Raw genomic sequence first — 17614 nt, 5'->3', positions numbered from 1 at the left:
TGTGCACGTATGGTGATAGTTCACCAATTGGTTTGCGTTCATATATATTACCACTGTAATTATCTAAGAGCTGTTTGTAATTAGCATGGATGTTGATGGTGACTTAGGGATATTGAGAGGACAGGACTGGATTAATCCTGTCTAGCCAGCAGTCACACAGGTGACGAAGTAAAGCAAACCCTGTCAAGTGCTTGCGTGGTCCAGAGGTAGCCATGGCTCTTGTGTCAGCAGCTTCCCTGGCACATTGCAGTATAACGGCGTCAGGGGAACGTGCGTTGCCCAAAGGCTGGATGTCACTTGCCTTAACACTGGGGAGAAAATCCTGTCACAGCAAAGACATGGAGAAAACAGAATTGCTCAGTTAAAGGCAGGCTTTTAATGAATGGGGTCTCTCTTTAAAAAGTTGGTTTTGTTTGTTTTTTTTTCTTAGTTCCTGAGCAGTTCCTCAGTCAGGGTGATGTTGCAGCCAGTGGCAGATTCTGATAGACAGAGTTCCAGAAGTTCACATACTGGGATTTCAGATTCTGCTTCACGGAGTTTTGGTTCATCTTGTTGTTGATTTCCAGGTAGTAACTGCCCTCGCTGGCGTAGGGTGGCCAGGTAATGGGCACCTTTGAATTCCCTTTGTTAGGATCACTGGGGGAAAAGGAGACATAGAAATTCGTTTATATTAGGGCAGCTTGTGGATACAGCAAGGTGTGAGTTGTTTGGCAGGGACACTATCTGCTCAAGTGAGGCTTTAAGTAAGTGCAAAGAACATGTTGGACACTGGGACAAGCAATAACAATTCTGCCTGCTAGGAGCAACCTGGTGACCTGCAGTCTGCTCCCTTGGTCCCCACTAGCATCATCCGTGGCAGCATGCAGGGGCTTAACTCCTGTCTGAACACCAGGACTTGGAAACAATCCTCATCATTAAGTCTGAAGTAGAATTCACAAATCCTGAAAATGCTTCTGCTGTCCCCAGGTGTTCTTTGGGTCAGGAGGACCCAGAGCAAACTCCACCACCGCAAAACAGAGCCAGGCTCACGTCGGAATTACAGAGGACAACTAGCTTTCGGGAATTGCTCCTAAGAAGTTAATAGGCAAAGGGAGCAGGTTGAAGTGCTGCAGCAAATGTGGAACCAGAATAACTCACCCTGTCCTGGCAAAATTGGTCCAGTAAGCAATCATGGCCTTTGAGACAGTCCTGTGCTTGGGCAGGTAGCCCAGAGGTGTGGCAAAGGGTTTCCCAAACACATACTGCAGGTCATCAGCATGGTCTGCACCTACCCAGCTTGGGTAGATGGGCATTCGGGATGGCTGGGAGAACAAGTAGCTGTATGTCTTGGCACTCCTGGGGAAATAAATGGACTTGCTAAGCAGCTGCAAGTAGGGAGCAGAGAAAGCTGTGCAGATTCATAACCATGCGCCAAATACCAGCAGAGCCAGAGATATAGCCTTGGAAGATGCTCACATGCATCTAAGAGGTGGTCTCAGGAGAAAACATCCCTCTATCTGGTAAGTTTTAGCTTCCATTTCTGATTCTCACCCTAACCCTCATATCATCCAACTGCCAAGTCTCATAGCATTAAACATTGCTAGGATGAATTGTGAAGTTTTTAGGATGCAAAAACTTGTTTTAATTGGAATTTTAAACAAATTTCTAGCATGACTGCCTTGCAGCATTAGAGAAATAGTGTTTATACGAGCTATGTGTGAGTGTGTACTCAGTACCAAAAAGCCTGCCTCCTACAAGTTCAGTGCTCTTAACCTATGCTGGGAGCTCAGTGTTTTGGCTCCCAGGTGGGCTTTGGGCTCCTGCCAGGGCTGAGCTGCTCACCGGGCATTCTGCAGATGCAGATTCAGTGCCCACTGTGTGGGAATCAGGAAGATGTAGTCAGTAATCAGGTCCACCACTGTCTTCTTCATGACCTCCTGCTCTGGGTTTTCGCCCCATGCTTGCGTGTAGACACTGTAGGTCTCATTGGCTCCACGCTCACCCCTGTCCACAGTAAGTCCTTTGACCAAATTATAGATCTCACCCCTGAAAAGACAAGTAGCATCAATTAATTGCAGACCAGCAGCTTCTTGCAGACCAACAGCTTCTTACAGACCAGCAGCTTCAAGTGGGGCAGGGCTCATGGAAATGGATCCCAGCCCCCACTGACATTCAGATCCAATCCTGCAGTTAGTGATGGTTTGGTGGAATAAAAGCCAGTTATTTCATTCCAGGTCTTAGATGGAGGGCATGTGCTTCAAGCTTTCTTAGCAGCACAGCCTGAGGCCAAATTGGCCACAGGTTCCTTTCATCCCCAAAGAGGAGTCTTATGGGGTGAGCAGCTAGCATGTCTGGCATGTATCTGCTTTGGACAGAGAGCATCAGGGCTGCTAAGCCTGTCACTGGTGCTGAGTTCAGGGGGACCTTAAAGGTATACAGAGAAGCTTCTCCACTAACTGACCCTTGCTTTTGAAGGCTCTGGACTTGGCACCATATGCCCTAGGTACCCTAACCTGGAGTGACATCCTGTTTTGAAGGTAGTGCATCCTTCACTTACACAGTGATTTTCACAAGTGGGCGATTGATAACAGGTAAATCAATGCCAGCAAACATGTGTCCATCCATGTTATTAACTCCAGCGATATAGTCAATGTCAGCAGCATTGGCAAAAAGGTTCTCTGGCATGTCTGGGAGGAAGTCTCCATCGATGACAGGAGTGAGGGCAAGTGTGTGAACCACAGGAGCTGCAGCACAAGACAAAAAGAGAGTCAATTAGGAGCTGAGAAAAGACAGATGTGTGAGTCATGGCATATCCCATGACTCAAAGAACTATAGAAGGAATAGGCTGAGGTGAATGACAGCTTGGGCACTGACTTCAGCATGGGCAGGATGTCACCCAGAAGCAGGGTGACCACAGGACTGCATTCAGTAAACTTCATGCCTGTAGGTGGGGAGGAGGAGCAAGAGATCTGCCAGCCAAGTACCAGCAGGTAACATCAAAAATTTCTCTCTTCCATGCAGTCACTTCCCAAAAAGCCCAGCCAAAGGCAGGAAAGAGCAGAATTTCTCCTCCTCATCTCACCTGGCTGTGCTCACTCATTGCCAAGGACAGCTGATTCCAGCCAGTGTGGCTGCACTATGCTACTGTTTGGCCGTTCTCTGACTCAAGCAAGCCTAAACACTGGAGCTATTTGCTAAGAGCATGAGGAGAGCAAGAGAAGGACAGTGTTCTTGGGAAAGAAATCCCCACAGGCACAAAACCAGAAGCATTCCCTACTTGGTGTAAGAGTCCTACACTCCACCCAGTGACTCAGAAATGCAGGATTGTGGTCAATTATTTTTTTTTTTCTTTGTAAGCTGCGTTCTGGAATTGCTCTTGCTGCTTTGACAGAACAGGAAGCCCATATGGTTGCTCTGGAGCTAAGACATGGCCCTTTAATAATGCCTCTGCCTCTGCTGCCATTGCATGATGACAGTGTTCATACAGCCCAATGGGCACCTGCCTGTGGAAGGTCACTGCAAGATCTGTCATTATTGTCTCCTTCTATAGGACACAAGCACTGCTTCAACACTTCTGGCAATTGTCCATGTCGCACCAAAAGCATAGAGAGACCTGGGTCTCTATGAGTGGAGAAGTCACCATAGCATGGGCTGGAGGACTTACAGGACAGGTTGATCAGCTGCATATGGTAGGCCAGCGTCAAAGATTTGGGGTTGGATATGCGCAGGCAGTTGGCTAAGGCGGTGGTGTTGTCTATGGGGCATCCCACACTTTGTCCAAGCTGCAGCAGGGGAGAGAGAGAAACCTCCTAGCACTACCTTCTGAAGCAACGTTTCATTACCAGCTTCACAGAGGCAGAGGAATGATTGGTTTTAATCTCAAACCAGCATGTTTCCAAAGCTCAGTTTGGCACCATGGCTCCTGCTGAATCCCTGGCTAGTTATGCCCTTCTCTGGAGAATCAGTTTTCTGTTTTATTCCATTCCCACAGGCAAGACTTCCATGTTACCTTCTTAGCCCAGGTGAGTGGGTTCTTCTGAATGGCCCAGCTGCAGAGACCAACACCGCTCTGGCTGATGGCTCTCCTGAACAGGCCCTTGTTCTTTGGGGTCAACATCTGTGGTACAAAATAGAAACAGGAGGGTTTCAGGTGCAAACTGCTGAAGAGATCATCATCCTGCAGACTCGGCTGATCCCTTCACAGCTTGTGCACCAGGCACTGGAAAGCTCCCAGATCTCATCCTATTTAACAGTCTCAACAGTTAAAAGGTGATATGGTGACAAGAAGAGCAGATTGGGCCTTATGGCAAATAAATGCTATTTTACCAGAGGTCCCAAAAGCAAGTACACATCCCTGCAGCAGTGGGATAGATTAAACTGAAGAGGGAGGAGAAGCCACAAAGCAAAGAGGTTGAGCATTGCTGACCCCCAGCAGGAGAGGATGTTAATCGGGTGGTGCGTGTGGAGGAAAGCAGCAGAATGCCAAGGGGATCATTTCTCTTCTCTGCAAAGAAAAGAAGTGGCTCCAGAGGATTCTGATAAGGACAACACACCTGCAGGGAGACACTGACAGCACCAGCTGATTCCCCAAAGATGGTGATGTTTTCTGGGTCACCCCCAAAAGCCTTGATATTCCTCTTCACCCAGGCAATAGCCATGTGCTGGTCTTTCAGCCCGTAGTTTCCTGAGCAAGAGAGCACCCGCCACTGAGTAAGGACAAAGCAAAGCTGATAAGCTGGGGACCCATGACAGTCCCCTGAAGAGGGAGCAGCAAGCATACCTGGCAAGTTTGCATCTCCAGTGCTCAGGAAGCCCAGGGGCCCCAAGCGATAGTTGATGGTCACCACGATCACGTTGCCCCGCACAGCTATCTCCTCACCATCATAAAGGTAGTTATTGAGGAAGTTGGCTCCCTGGCTTCCTCCTAGAAGGAAGGCGCCGCCATAGATCCAGATCATCACTGGCATGTTGGTAGAGACTGGGAGATGAGGAAGAAAAGCAGTGTGAGCTGCAACATGTCTTTACAGAATGTGGCCAAGAAAGCCCACATTCTCTAAAGAGGCTGAAACTCCCAACAGGCTGCAGCTGAGGGACATTGGTTGACATGGTTCCCACCTTTCCCCCTGAAAATTAGTGCTCCTGCAGATGCCCACTATGGGAAAGTAGCTGCTGACAGATGCTCCAGAGCAATTTGTTCACAAAAGTCAACTGAGAATCTCCTCCCCAGGTCTCCGCCAAACACATACCCTGTCTCTTTCCCTGAGGGATCCAGATGTTCAGATAGAGACAGTCCTCACTCCCACGGACATCAGTTTGTGTAAGTGTCACCTGCATGCAGCGATTTTTGAATTTTTTTGTCTGCAGTGTTCCTGAGAAGAGAGGGAAGACAGCAGGTCCTAGTCAGAGGCATCAACTCCATCTTTTGGTTCCAAGCTTCCATCCATCCATGCTCTCCTCTGTGAGTCCAGGGCAGAGGCAGCAAAACCTCCTCAGCCATTGTGATCAGTCTGTGAGAATGACAAAGTGGGACCCTTTCCCATGTTAACTAGCTCTGGACAGCCAAGGCATGGAGGGGGAGATGGAGGTTCCATGCTTCAGTCTTGTCATGTGGTTACTTCAGTTGCTTGGGAACACTTAAGACACAGACTTTCAGACCCAACATGAGACTAAGAGTTTTTCCTTAGCAGTGCTTAGTAGATGGAAGCAAGCGACAGTATCTTTGCCTTGTCAAAACAGACTAAAGAGAGAGAAGCAAAAATAAAACCCCAAACCAAAGGCATTCAAAATCTGGATCTCACCATCCCAGCCAGGATGAGGTTTGGGGTCTTCCAGAGTCTTTGGTGGGGCAGCAAAGGGGATCCCTCTGAAGATGTCAACGTAGTCCCCAAAGAGTCCCAGTCTTTTATTCTCGCCTTCCACAAAACCTCCCTCGGTGAGCACCACACCCAGCTACATGTGGTACCATGGAGAAGAGAAAATCCATTGCACAGTTCTTCATGCCTCTGGCTTCCCATGTTGCCAGTACCCACACCTTGCCCTGGCCAGTCCCCCAGGCAGACCCTCTCACAGCCTGCCTTCCCCAGCTGTCCCCTTGGAACCTTGGGGAAATGACAAGTAGCTGCCACTGGAGACATGCCCATGCAGATGTCCTACAGGATGCCCTTTGGAGCAGACAGGAAGCAGCAATTCACCTGCTCTCCCAAAGAGAATAGCAGAATCTGAGGACCTTCAGGGTGAAGGTGTAAACCAGGCCAGACCTGACACAGAACTGTGCAGGAACTTCTGGGAAAATGTTGTTGAGAGCCTTGCAATTTTTAGGGCAGGAAAATACTCTGCTTTGGCTGACACAGTCTGCAGGCTCTCTTTCATGGGCTCCAGACCAGGTGTAGAAGGAGTTTACTCATTCAGGCAGGAACAGGCAAATTGTCTTGCAAAGCCGTAAAAGGTGCTTTCGTACTTACAGTTGCAGCTTGTGCTACCACAAGGAAGGTGCACAAGGCGAAGCACAGGATCTCCCAGCGAGCCATGGTGAGCACACACCCAAGGAGCCAGTTCCCAAGTGGAGACTCATATATATCTAGCAGTGCCACTGTGTGTCAATGCCATGACCCAGTCTTGGCTCTAAATTAAACCAGAGAAGCCTCTACACACTTGTCCTTCAGTAGGCTGAAGCCAAACCATGGATGAGGTAAACTGGCGTCACAGTGTGAGAGCCCTGCAGATGTTGCTTTTGTGGGCTGGAAGCCAAACATAAGGAAATAGCTCAGTCCAACAAAACTCCAGAGCACATAAAAAAGCTGCAGCGTTGAGAAGCCTCACACAAGCACAAGAGTCTCAAAACACACTGAACATGCAGTAGAGTGTGTTATTGGCAACTAATGAGAAACCTTGTGCTCGTAACACACAAGACTCCAAAAATGCCAGCAGATCCTTAATTTCTGTGATAGGGTGGTACCAATCCAGCTGGCAGTGGCAGACTAACAAGTGGCCAGCCTCCGTGGACCTGAAGCTCTGCTCCATTGCCTGCTTCCTTCTGTCTCTGCTAACTACTGGAGAAGTCAAAACTGGCTTTAGAAGCACGCTGGCTTGTGAGGACAATATACACTACATATTGTACAAAGGAGTTACTGCCGGAAAGTGTTCTTTCCTGCTGGCTTTATTTCCAAGATTACCAGTGAGGTCTGATGCTCAAGTCATGGCCCAGGATTTTCATTCCCCTTAGACAAGCAGAAGGGCAGTACCTGCCTTGGGGACTCCAGTAAGACCAGAGTGCTCCTTCCTCGTGTACGTTTCCTGTTTTCCACGTGGACACCAAGCCAGTTAAAGTGCACTTCCTACACGTGGAAACATTTAGGTATGCGACTTCTCCTCTCTTCCGGTATATTACCAGCTGGTTTGGATTCTGGCCTCTGTCTTAGGAGTTTGTTGAGCTTTACTTGAGGACTTATTAGCCATCAGTTATGAAAATACAGGTAATGCTCCCTCACATCAAGAATGAATGACAGCCATCAGCAAGCACCGCAGTTAGTGCAGAGAGCTCATCATCCTCTTAGTACAAGTTCTGCTTTCCCACATCCTGGGCATGGTTGCTGAACCCTCAGCTCTCAGGGACCAACAGCAGAGACAATGTTAGTCCAGCAGCAGCCAGACTGCTCACTGAGTTCACATGTCCAGAATTTCTATCTCCATTTCATTTTCACTCCTATCAGAAGGCTTGAAGTCCTCTTCCTCCTCCTTTTCGTCATCCTCACTCTGCACTCATACGCTAGCTGCTCTTCACCATCTTCAGTGCTGTTTAACCAAAGGAAGCCCTTCTGTAGGCACAACATATCAGGCTTCTTGACTGTGATGGGCAGACTGTAGTTACATGAATTGCGTTTTGCTTTCACGGGCATGTCAGTAGGGGCATAACCTAGAGGCGAAAAGAGAAAGCCAATAATGAACAGAGGGTAAGCACGCTGCATATTATCCCTAGCTCAGTAACAGAAGTGGTGGGCTGGTGTGCGAAAGGCAGGGTGATCCTTGGGCTACTGTGATTTTAGGAAGGTGGGGATAGGAGGACCACCAACACCCAGCTGTTGCTCCCTTGCTCTGCCTTCTAGCAGTTTCAGATAGGCAGAAGGGCAGATGTATGGATTTACCATGTAATAGGCCAAATGCAGTGAAAGAAGTTTAGGCTTGTCTGGGTAGGACACTGATACTGGCTTTTATTGCATTCCAAGACCAGACAGGACAGATTTCAAAGATCCAAAATAATACAGGTATAACTGTGGAACTGAACACAGCAGTCTTGGTGGCATATAATGAGACTTTTTATATCAGTCAGACTATGGATTTGGCCATTTTTATCCCCAGATAAACAGACAATGTCCATCCAGCAGCCAGTCTACTCTTCAAAAGGGCTGGAGAGCTGTACAGAAAGCACATTGCAAAATTCATTTTCCGCATATGGCCAAGTCTAAGGAATACTATTTCAGAGCCCTGGCCAACATTTCAAACACATGCCACTCACTCATATTCCTGATGTGACATTGTCATTGCCTTGACAAATTATTATCTCATCCATCATTTCAAGTGGAGCTGCAGCTGTTCAGGACACCAAATATTCCCGTATCTGTGACAGAATATGCCAGTACAGCCCTCCTCATTTGACAGATTACAGAAAAAATAAATGTGTATTTAGCTTAGGGCACAAAGGACAACTGATATCGAACAGGAGTGGAACCCAAAAGCCTGTATTTGGATCCCTGGCCTAATTACACAGGCTCATATCTCACTCAATAACAAGGCTAAACAAGCACAAAACAAAACCTTCAAAGAAGCAGCAGTAATTACAACCACAAGAATTTTCAGTGAGGTCTGCATGCTGCAGTACAGTACTCAGCCCAGGAGTAAGGCACGTACGTACCTTTCTCAGCTCTTCCTCCACCTTTTTATCTACAGGATTTGTGCACACTTTCTTCCAGGTCTGTACAGCAGCATCCAGTGGTTTAGCGGGGACCTCTTTGTCATCAAAGTTCACAAAGATAGCACTGTGTGGGCGACGGGCCCTGCTGAGGCCAATCAGGTTCTCACCAGACACCTGGGGATTGTTGTACCCTTCCCTAAGAAACACGGAAAGGATCAGGTCTGCTTTTTGCCTGCGGCACACACAGACCTAGGGCCTTCACAGCAAACATGCGAAAATGGAAGCTTGTGCTCAAGATTTTGGAAGAGAAGGGACTCAGTTGAGTGAGCAATGGGTCAGTTTGTCTTTCACCCCACCTCCCTATCACATACTGGTGCCATAAAAGAATCTTGTGACACCACTGAGGAAAGCTTAAATTAAAAAAAAAAAAAAAAAGAGAAGGAAAGAAAAAACCTGCAAAACAACATGAAAACTACATATACTTGCACAATGACAGAGGTCTCTGCACTACCTGGCAGAATACTCTTGGGGAGTTACCCCACTGCTCTATATGAAATGCACTGGCAGCACAAAAGGCTTCAACTCTGAAGAAAAGGCAACAACTCTGCATTTGCTCCTCTGTAGCTACTGCAGCTTGGTAGGTACATAGACCAGGCAAAATGGAAACACAGTTAAGATACATATTTTTTTTTTTTTTTTTAAGTGCCAGTGAAGGACCCCGGTGAGAAACCAAAAGATGTTTCTTGTGGGAGAGCTCACAGATTGTTCTTCTGGCAAAACCAACTGGTGACCAAGAGGGAGCAGGTCCAGTGAGCACGGTCACAGGAACACATGGCATTGACTCCTGCACACTCCCCCTTGGCTCCAGCACGCTGGAAGCAGGCAAAAAGCCGGGCTCACTGCATGCCGTACTTCCAGGAGCATGCTGGGGGAGGCCGTCATCTTCCCCAGATCACCAGCTCCCCTCACCTGGCAAGTCCTCAAATGGACTTTTGCTGGGGTTTCTGCTGTCCAGGCAGTTTCTGAAGAGTGCCTCCTTCTGCTGTGCCAAATCAAGAGGGGTAAAACAGATTAAGGCATCAGCTTAAACAGGAGAAATACATGAATTATGTATTTAGTTCTGCTCTGATGCTTTGAGAGCAGAGATCCTATAGTAACAGTGAAGTCAGAATGGATTGGAGGCATCTTCAAGTGGCTATACCTCAAGTAGAAGTATATATCAAACCAGCAAATCATTTCACTACCTGTCCATTCTAGAACCAACACAGCTATATGCTACATTGTGAGAAAAGGCACTAACCAGTGTTGTATATCTGACCAATAAAAATCATTAATGGGAGCGTCTGTTAAGGGATAAGGGCTGCGGGTGCTATAACTGTTTGCAGTGCTGTCCCGCCTTTCTTTTTCTAGCCAAGCCCCCCTTTTTTTAAGGTTGTAAATGGCAATTATTAAAGTAATGAGCTGCTGTTTGGGGCAGTTTTGCTCATTTTTTGCCCCCTTTTTTTTTTTTTTTTGATTAAAAAGGCAGGGGAAGAATCTGAGCAGTTATGGTGTCATTTGGGGTGCCCCAGTATTTCTGGGATGTGGTAATGATTTTGTGGAGGAGCAGGTGAGTAGAGGATGGGGGGGGTCCTCTGAAGAAAGGCCTGGTAACAGCCCAAGAATGACTGAAAATTTATAAGTGTAAATAGATAATATATATAAAATATATATACCCTAAATATATAGATGTGTAAACATCTATGCCATATAAGGTTTTTTAAATGCAAAGAAACCCTATTTATAGACTTAAAAACTCACCCTCATTCTCTAACTGGTGAAACTGTAAAACTACCTTGAGAAGCTGCCCCTTTCTCCCTTATCCTTTCCTCCTTTTTCCCATGCTGATTAATGGACAATTCCCCTAACCAAGGACTTTCCATGGCAGGCCATGCCTGTGGAGCTGCTGCCATGGCACAAAAATATTCCAATCCCTCCGATTCTGGGTCTGGAAGGAGGAAGGGGAGGGGATACCCACTCAACTTCAGGGTAGAAAAAAAATCCTGCTTGGTGATGCAGTGACGGACAGGGGGTGTAGACTCGGGCGAGGGTGTGATCTAGGCTGTGGGTGGGGCCAGTGCGCAGATGGGGCGTGGTCCGGTCTGAGGGCAGGGCTAGTGAGGGCTGAAGGTGTGGTCTAGGCAAGGGGCAGGCCTAATGTGATCATGAGGCCGGGATGGGCGGTGACTGTGCTGTGCACAGGGTGTAGGCTGCAGCTAGGGCTGGGGGCGTGTCCAGGGCTGTGGGTGGGGTTACTAACTGAGGGGTGTGTGGTCTCAGCCAGGCGAAGGCTCCAGGTTGTCCTGGGGTGCAGGGTGTGACAGGGGGTGTGGCTTGGATAGGGTCAGGGCTCTGGGCGGGGTTACTAAAGGACCATGGGTGTGTCCAGGATGGGTGCATGGCCCCAAGAGGGCACAGCCACGCTTACTGGCGTCTTCTGGGCAAAACATGTGGGTGTGGCTAGTGTGGGACTGGGGGTGTGGCCAGGGCGGGGTCTGCATTGGGGGCGGGGCTATGGGGGGTTGTGGCCACATGAGAGACACATAGGGACCCATAGAGACACATTGGGGGGGTGGCTGCTACCCATGGAGAGCTCATAGAAACTCCACACACACACACTGAGGGGTGGGTTCAGGCCGGTTTAGGCTGGTTCAGGCCGGTTTAATCCGGTTTAGGCCTGTTCAGGCTGGTTTAATCCGGTTTAGGCCAGTTCAGGCCGGTTTACTCCGGTTTAGGCCTGTTGAATCCGGTTTAGGACGGTTTAATCCTGTTCAGGCCGGTTTAATCCGGTTTAGGCCAGTTTAATCTGGTTCAGGCTGGTTTAATCCGGTTTAGGCTGGTTCAGGCCATCTTAATCCGGTTTAGGCCGGTTTAAACTGGTTTATTCCTGTTCAGGCCAGTTTAGTCCGAAACTGGAAAAATGGCATAGAAATGGCCAAAAAATGGCTTAAAATGTGTTAGAAATTGGAAAAGAAGGCATGAAACATGATAGAAATAAGCAAAAAAGGGCTTAAAACAGGACAGAAATGGCCAGAACAGGTTTAGATATAAAAATTGCTTTAAATGTGTTAGAAATATGAAAAATAGATTAGAAATGGGCAAAAATGGTTAGGAATGGGCCAAAATTGCTTAAAATGGGTTAGAAGTATGAAAAATTGGGTTAGAAATGTCCTAAGATGGCTTAATATGTGCTAGAAATGGGAAAAATGGGTTAGAAATGGCCAAGAATGGCTTAGAAATGGCCAAACCAGCTTAAAACAGGTTAGAAATGGCCAAAACATGACTAGAAATAAGCAAAAATGTCTTAAATTGGGATAGAAGTTTACAAAATTGGGTCAGAAATGACCTAAGATAGTTTAAAATAGGTTAGAAATGGGAAAAAATGGGTTTGAAAAGGTCAAAATGGGTTTAGAAATGGCCAAAATGGCTTTAAATGTGTTAGAAATGGGTAAAAAAGACTTAAAATGGGTTGGAAATGGGAAAAATTGGCTTAAACTGGGATAGAAGTGGGAAAAATTGGGTTAGAAATGTCCTAAGATGGCTTAAACTGTGTTAGAAATGGGAAAAAATGGGTTAGAAATGGCCAAAATGGCTTAAAATGTGTAAGAAGTGGGCAAAATTGGGTCAGAAATGTCCTAAGATGGCTTAAAATGTGTTAGAAATGACAAAATGGCTTAAAACAGGTTACTAAATTGCAAAAACAGGGCTAGAAACAGAGAAAACAGGCTTGAAACAGGTTAGAATTGGGGAAAAAAGGCATAAAATGTGTTAGAAATAAGTCAAAATGGCTTAAAATATGTTAGAAGTGTGCAAAATCGGGTAAGAAATGTCCTAAGATGGCTTATAATATGTTAGAAATTAGAAGAATGGGTTAGAAATGGGCAAAAATTGTTAGGAATGGGCTAAAATGGCTTAAATTGCTTTAGAAATGGCCAAAATTTGCTTAAAATGTGTTAGAAGTGGGCAAAATTGGGTTAGAAATATCCTAAGATGGCTTAAAATATGTTAGAAATGGGAAAAATGGGTTTGAAATGGCCAAAAATGGCTGAAGATGGGTTAGAATTGGGAAAAGAAGGCATAAAACGTGTTAGAAATAAGCCAAAATGGCTTAAAATTGGTTAGAAGTGTGCAAAATTGTTAGAAATGTCCTAAGATGGCTTAATATGTTTTAGAAATTTGAAAAATGGGTTAGAAATGGCTAAAATGGCTTAAAATGGGTTAGAAGTATGCAAAATTGGGTTAGAAATGTCCTAAGATGGCATAAAATGTGTTAAAATGGGTTAGAAATGGACCGAAATGGATTGAATTTGGCTAGAAATGGGCAAAATCGGCTTAAAATGGTAAGAAGTGGGAAAAATTGGGTTAGAAATGTCCTAAGATGGCTTAAAATGGGTTAGAAATGGCCAAAATGGCTTAAAATTGGTTAGAAACAACCAAAATGGCTTAAAATGCGATTAAAATGGCCAGAAACGGTTTAGAAAAGCCAAAAGGGCTTAAAACAGGTTGGAAATGGCAAAAACAGGGTTAGGAATTGAGAAAAATGGCTTGAAATAGGTTAGAATTTGGGGAAAAAGGCATAAAATGTTTTAGAATTAAGCAAAAATGGCTTAAAACGGGTTAGAAGTGGGCAAAATTGGGTTAAAAATGTCCTAAGATGGCTTAAAATATGTTAGAAATAGGAAGAACGGGTTAGAAATGGACAAAAAAGGTTAGGAATGGGCCAAAATGGCTTAAATTGCATTAGAAATGGTCAAAAATTGCTTAAAATGTGTTAGAAGTGGGCAAAATTGGGTTAGAAATGTCCTAAGATGACTTAAAATGGTTTAGAAGTGGGCAAAATAGAATTAGAAATGTCCTAAGATGGCTTAAAATGTGTTAAAATGGGAAAAAAAGGGTTAGAAATGGATCGAAACTTATTGAATTGGGCTAGAAATGGGAAAAATGGCTTAAAATGGGCTAGAACTGGGCAAAACCAGGTTAGAAGTGGAAAAAAATGGCTTTAAACATGTTAGAAATGGGCAAATTGGGTTAGAAATGGGCAAACCAGTTAGGAATGGGCCAAAATGGCTTAAAATGGGCTAGAAATGGCCAAAATTGGCTTAAAATAGTTAGAAGTGGGAAACATTGGGTTAGAAATGTCCTAAGATGGCTTAAAACATGTTAGAAATGGGAATAAATGGGTTAGAAATGGCCAAAATGGCTTAAAAAGGGTTAGAAATGGCCAGAAATGGTTTAGAAAAGCTAAAAAGGCTTAAAACAGGTTAGAAATGGCAAAAACAGGGCCAGAATTTGAGAAAAATGGCTTGAAACAGGTTAGAATTGAGGAAAATAGCATAAAATGAGTCAGAAATAAGCAAAAATGGCTTAGCATGGGTTAGAAGTGGGCAAAATCAGGTTAGAAATGTCCTAAGATGGCTTAGAATGGTTTAGAAGTGAGCAAAATGTTTTAGAAATGGCCAAAAATGGTCTAGAAATGGCCAAAATGGCTTGAAATAGGTTAGAAATGGCTAAAACAAGGCTAGAAATGGACAAAAATGGCTTAAAATGGGTTAGAAATGGGCAAAATTGAGTTGGAAATGTCCTAATGTTAGCGTCAGGACAAACACATAACCATTGGAATGGTTATATGAGGTGCTTTATTAAGGCGCCGAGAACCAGGGGTACACACCCAAATCTGGTTCTAACCCTGTCACATCGCGTTCACAATTTATACATTAGAAGTTTCGCAATAGGTATCAGGGATTGCTTCATAAGTCCTTTACATCAGCCTCTTCTGCGCTTGCGCAGCCCCCTCTGGTGGTCGTCCTGATGAAGTAAGGAGTCTTCCTCACCCTCTCCTTTTTTCACCTTTCTGTTCTTTGGACAAATCCCAACCACTATGTGGATACAGCATTCTCTTATCTTCACTTAGTTGCCCTTGGTATGTGGTTCTGGCTTACTTAATTTTTGGTTCTGCTAAGTTGGAGTTTCACAGTACATTCTTATCTACATTCCCTTTACTATACAAGGTTATATTTGTTTCTATTCCTAAAGTCACCATTGTAGCATTTAGTTATAAAGTAGCTAAGATACAAACCAACACAATTGCAGCATTCAGTGTATGAAGCTTCTCTATTGATTTATGATTTCTAAACACAATCACCTACTGGAACAGTATCTAAAATACAGAACAGCAAAGTTACAAAATTTTAACATATGTACAAAGGCTTTCTATTGATTTGCAAACTTTTCAAATATAATCACTGCTAGAATGGTTACAGAAAATTTCACCCTCCTCTAACACTAAGATGGCTTAAAATGCATTAGAAATCAGAAAAATGGGTTAGAAATGGGCAAAAATGCATAGGAATGGGCCAAAATGGCTTAAAATGTGTTAGAAATAGGCCAAAATGGCTTAAAATGGGTTAGAAGCATGCAAAATTGTATTAGAAATGTCCTAAGATGGCTTAAAATTGGTTAGAAGTGGGTAAAACTGGGTTAGAAATGTCCTAAGATGACACCCCCCCAGTATGTCCCTATGGAGTTTCCATGGGATCTCTATGGGTCCCAGCACCCCCAGCATCTCTCTATGGGTCCCTATGTGCCTTTACGTGCATACCACCCCCCCCCCAGTGTGTTCCTATGGAGTTTCTATGGGATCTCTATGGGTCTCAGCACCCCCAGCATCTCTCTATAGGTCCCTATGTGCCTCTGCGTGCATAACGCCCCCCCCCCCCCCAGTGTGTTCCTGATACAGGGGGCTTGATATAAGAAACGCTAGTGCCTGGAAAATATAAAGTACTTTTTGCTTAACTTAAGTTGTAGAAAGAAAACTATGATATAAGTCTGTGGAATTTAGGGGCCCCACTAAACATGAGTTAATTATTTCACACTAGCCTTCTACACACCATTCTTCTACTTATCAGTTAGTTCAAAGACTCCTTGCCTGCCCATCCTACTTATCAGTTAATCCAAAGACAGAGCCTCCCAAACATCTGTTCTAAATCTTTGCTAGTTAACAGAAGAATTACAGATATGGCTAGTTTCAGCTAATTGTGTAATCACTGGGGCGTCCAACTGTGCCAAAGGTGAGAAGTTTAAGAAGAGGAAGACTCGTTTACTTCATCTTTAAGACCCCTACTCACAAGAGGAAGACTCATTTCCTTCATCCTGAGACCCTCACCCATGACCACGGGGAGGCACTGCGCATGTGCACAGGACCTTTTAGCTCATTATAATACGAAGCAGGGATAGATCATGAATACGTATAGGCGTGTAACTTTAGAGGATAAATGTAGCGGGAAACGACACTGAGGTGTGCCTACTTTGGAGGAGCTATCCCCATGCACCTCAGCGCTGAATAAAAGCATACCTACTTTACAACTTCAACGAGTTGTGGAGTCAAACCACGTATCATCCCTATCGAGTTTCCATGGAGTCTCTATGGGTCCCAGCACCCCCAGCGTCTCTCTATGGGTCCTTATGTGCCTCTACGTGCGTAACGCCCCCCTCCAGTGTGTCCCTATGGAGTTTCTATGGGGTCTCTATGGGTCCCAGGACCCTCAGCATTTCTCTATGGGTCCCTATGCGCCTCTGCGTGCATAACCCCCCCAACCCAGTGTGTCCCTATGGAGTTTCTATGGGGTCTCTATGGGTCCCAGCACCCCCAGCGTCTCTCTATGGGTCCCTATGTGCCTCTCTTTCCCCCCCGTGTCCGTACCTCGAAGGCCAGGGTGGTGGTGCCATGCAGGAGGTGGATGCCGGGCTCGGGCAGTAGCGGTGGGAGCTCCCGGAGGAGGGGGCGGCGATGCTGGGGGGAGTGGGGGGGGACCGGCCGGATTCCGGGCCGCTGCGGGCCTCGGGAGGAGGGAATGGCATGGGAGCGGAGCCTCCGCCCACACCAACCTCGCCAGCGCCATCTTGGAACGAAAAATGGCGGCGGCGCAGGCGCAGTGCGGCCGTTACCACGGCAACGCGGCCGCCAAGAGGGAGGGGCTGGTCTCCATATGGAGGAATGGCGGGTACACAATGGCGCCGATGGCACCTCACCAATAGGGCCGCCCGCAGGTGCCGTACACAAGATGGCGCCTAACTAATTTGGCCGCCGCCGGGTGCCGTACTCAAGATGGCGCCTCAGCAATATGACCGCCCCCAGTTGCCGTACACAAAATGGCGCCACGACAATATGGCCGCCCCCGGGTGCCGTACACAAGATGGCACCCAACTAATTTGGCCGCTGCCGGGCGCCGTACTCAAGATGGCGCCTCAGCAATATGGCCGCCCCCAGTTGCCGTACACAAAATGGCGCCACGACAATATGGCCGCCCCCGGGTGCCGTACACAAGATGGCGCCCAACTAATTTGGCCGCCGCCGGGCGCCGTACTCAAGATGGCGCCTCAGCAATATGGCCGCCCCCAGTTGCCGTACACAAAATGGCGCCACGACAATATGGCCGCCCCCAGTTGCCGTACACAAGATGGCGCCTAACTAATTTGGCCGCCGCCGGGCGCCGTACTCAAGATGGCGCCTTAGCAATATGGCCGCCCCCAGTTGCCGTACACAAAATGGCGCCACGACAATATGGCCGCCCCCGGGTGCCGTACACAAGATGGCGCCCAACTAATTTGGCCGCCGCCGGGCGCCGTACTCAAGATGGCGCCTCAGCAATATGGCCGCCCCCAGTTGCCGTACACAAAATGGCGCCACGA

General features: G+C 46.5%; 1 protein-coding gene across 7 annotated transcripts; it reads right to left on the bottom strand.

Annotated features, from left to right (window-relative positions):
• Nucleotides 1–435: 435 nt before the first annotated feature.
• Nucleotides 436–17155, bottom strand: CEL (carboxyl ester lipase). 7 transcript variants are annotated; one of them, XM_080630910.1, is made up of 14 exons: nt 16626–17155; nt 8888–9929; nt 7221–7891; nt 6441–6716; nt 5778–5928; nt 5226–5348; nt 4760–4957; nt 4533–4663; nt 3989–4096; nt 3644–3761; nt 2537–2723; nt 1822–2025; nt 1138–1335; nt 436–636 (listed from the first exon to the last, which is right to left on the bottom strand). In XM_080630910.1, exons 4-14 carry the CDS (start codon nt 6504–6506, stop codon nt 450–452), a joined length of 1671 nt encoding a protein of 556 aa, XP_080487036.1. In that variant the 5' UTR covers nt 6507–6716; nt 7221–7891; nt 8888–9929; nt 16626–17155; the 3' UTR covers nt 436–449. The 7 variants fall into 7 exon arrangements, with proteins under 7 accessions (XP_080487036.1, XP_080487037.1, XP_080487035.1 ...); XM_080630911.1 differs by having other exon boundaries at nt 7225–7891; XM_080630909.1 differs by having other exon boundaries at nt 6441–7891; nt 8888–9083; nt 9857–9929.
• Nucleotides 17156–17614: the final 459 nt, after the last annotated feature.

The sequence above is a fragment of the Psittacula echo genome, assembly GCF_963264785.1.
Source record: "Psittacula echo genome assembly, chromosome: 16".
Classification (NCBI taxonomy): Eukaryota; Metazoa; Chordata; class Aves; order Psittaciformes; family Psittacidae; genus Psittacula; species Psittacula echo.
This window is presented reverse-complemented; position numbering and strand designations above follow the sequence as displayed.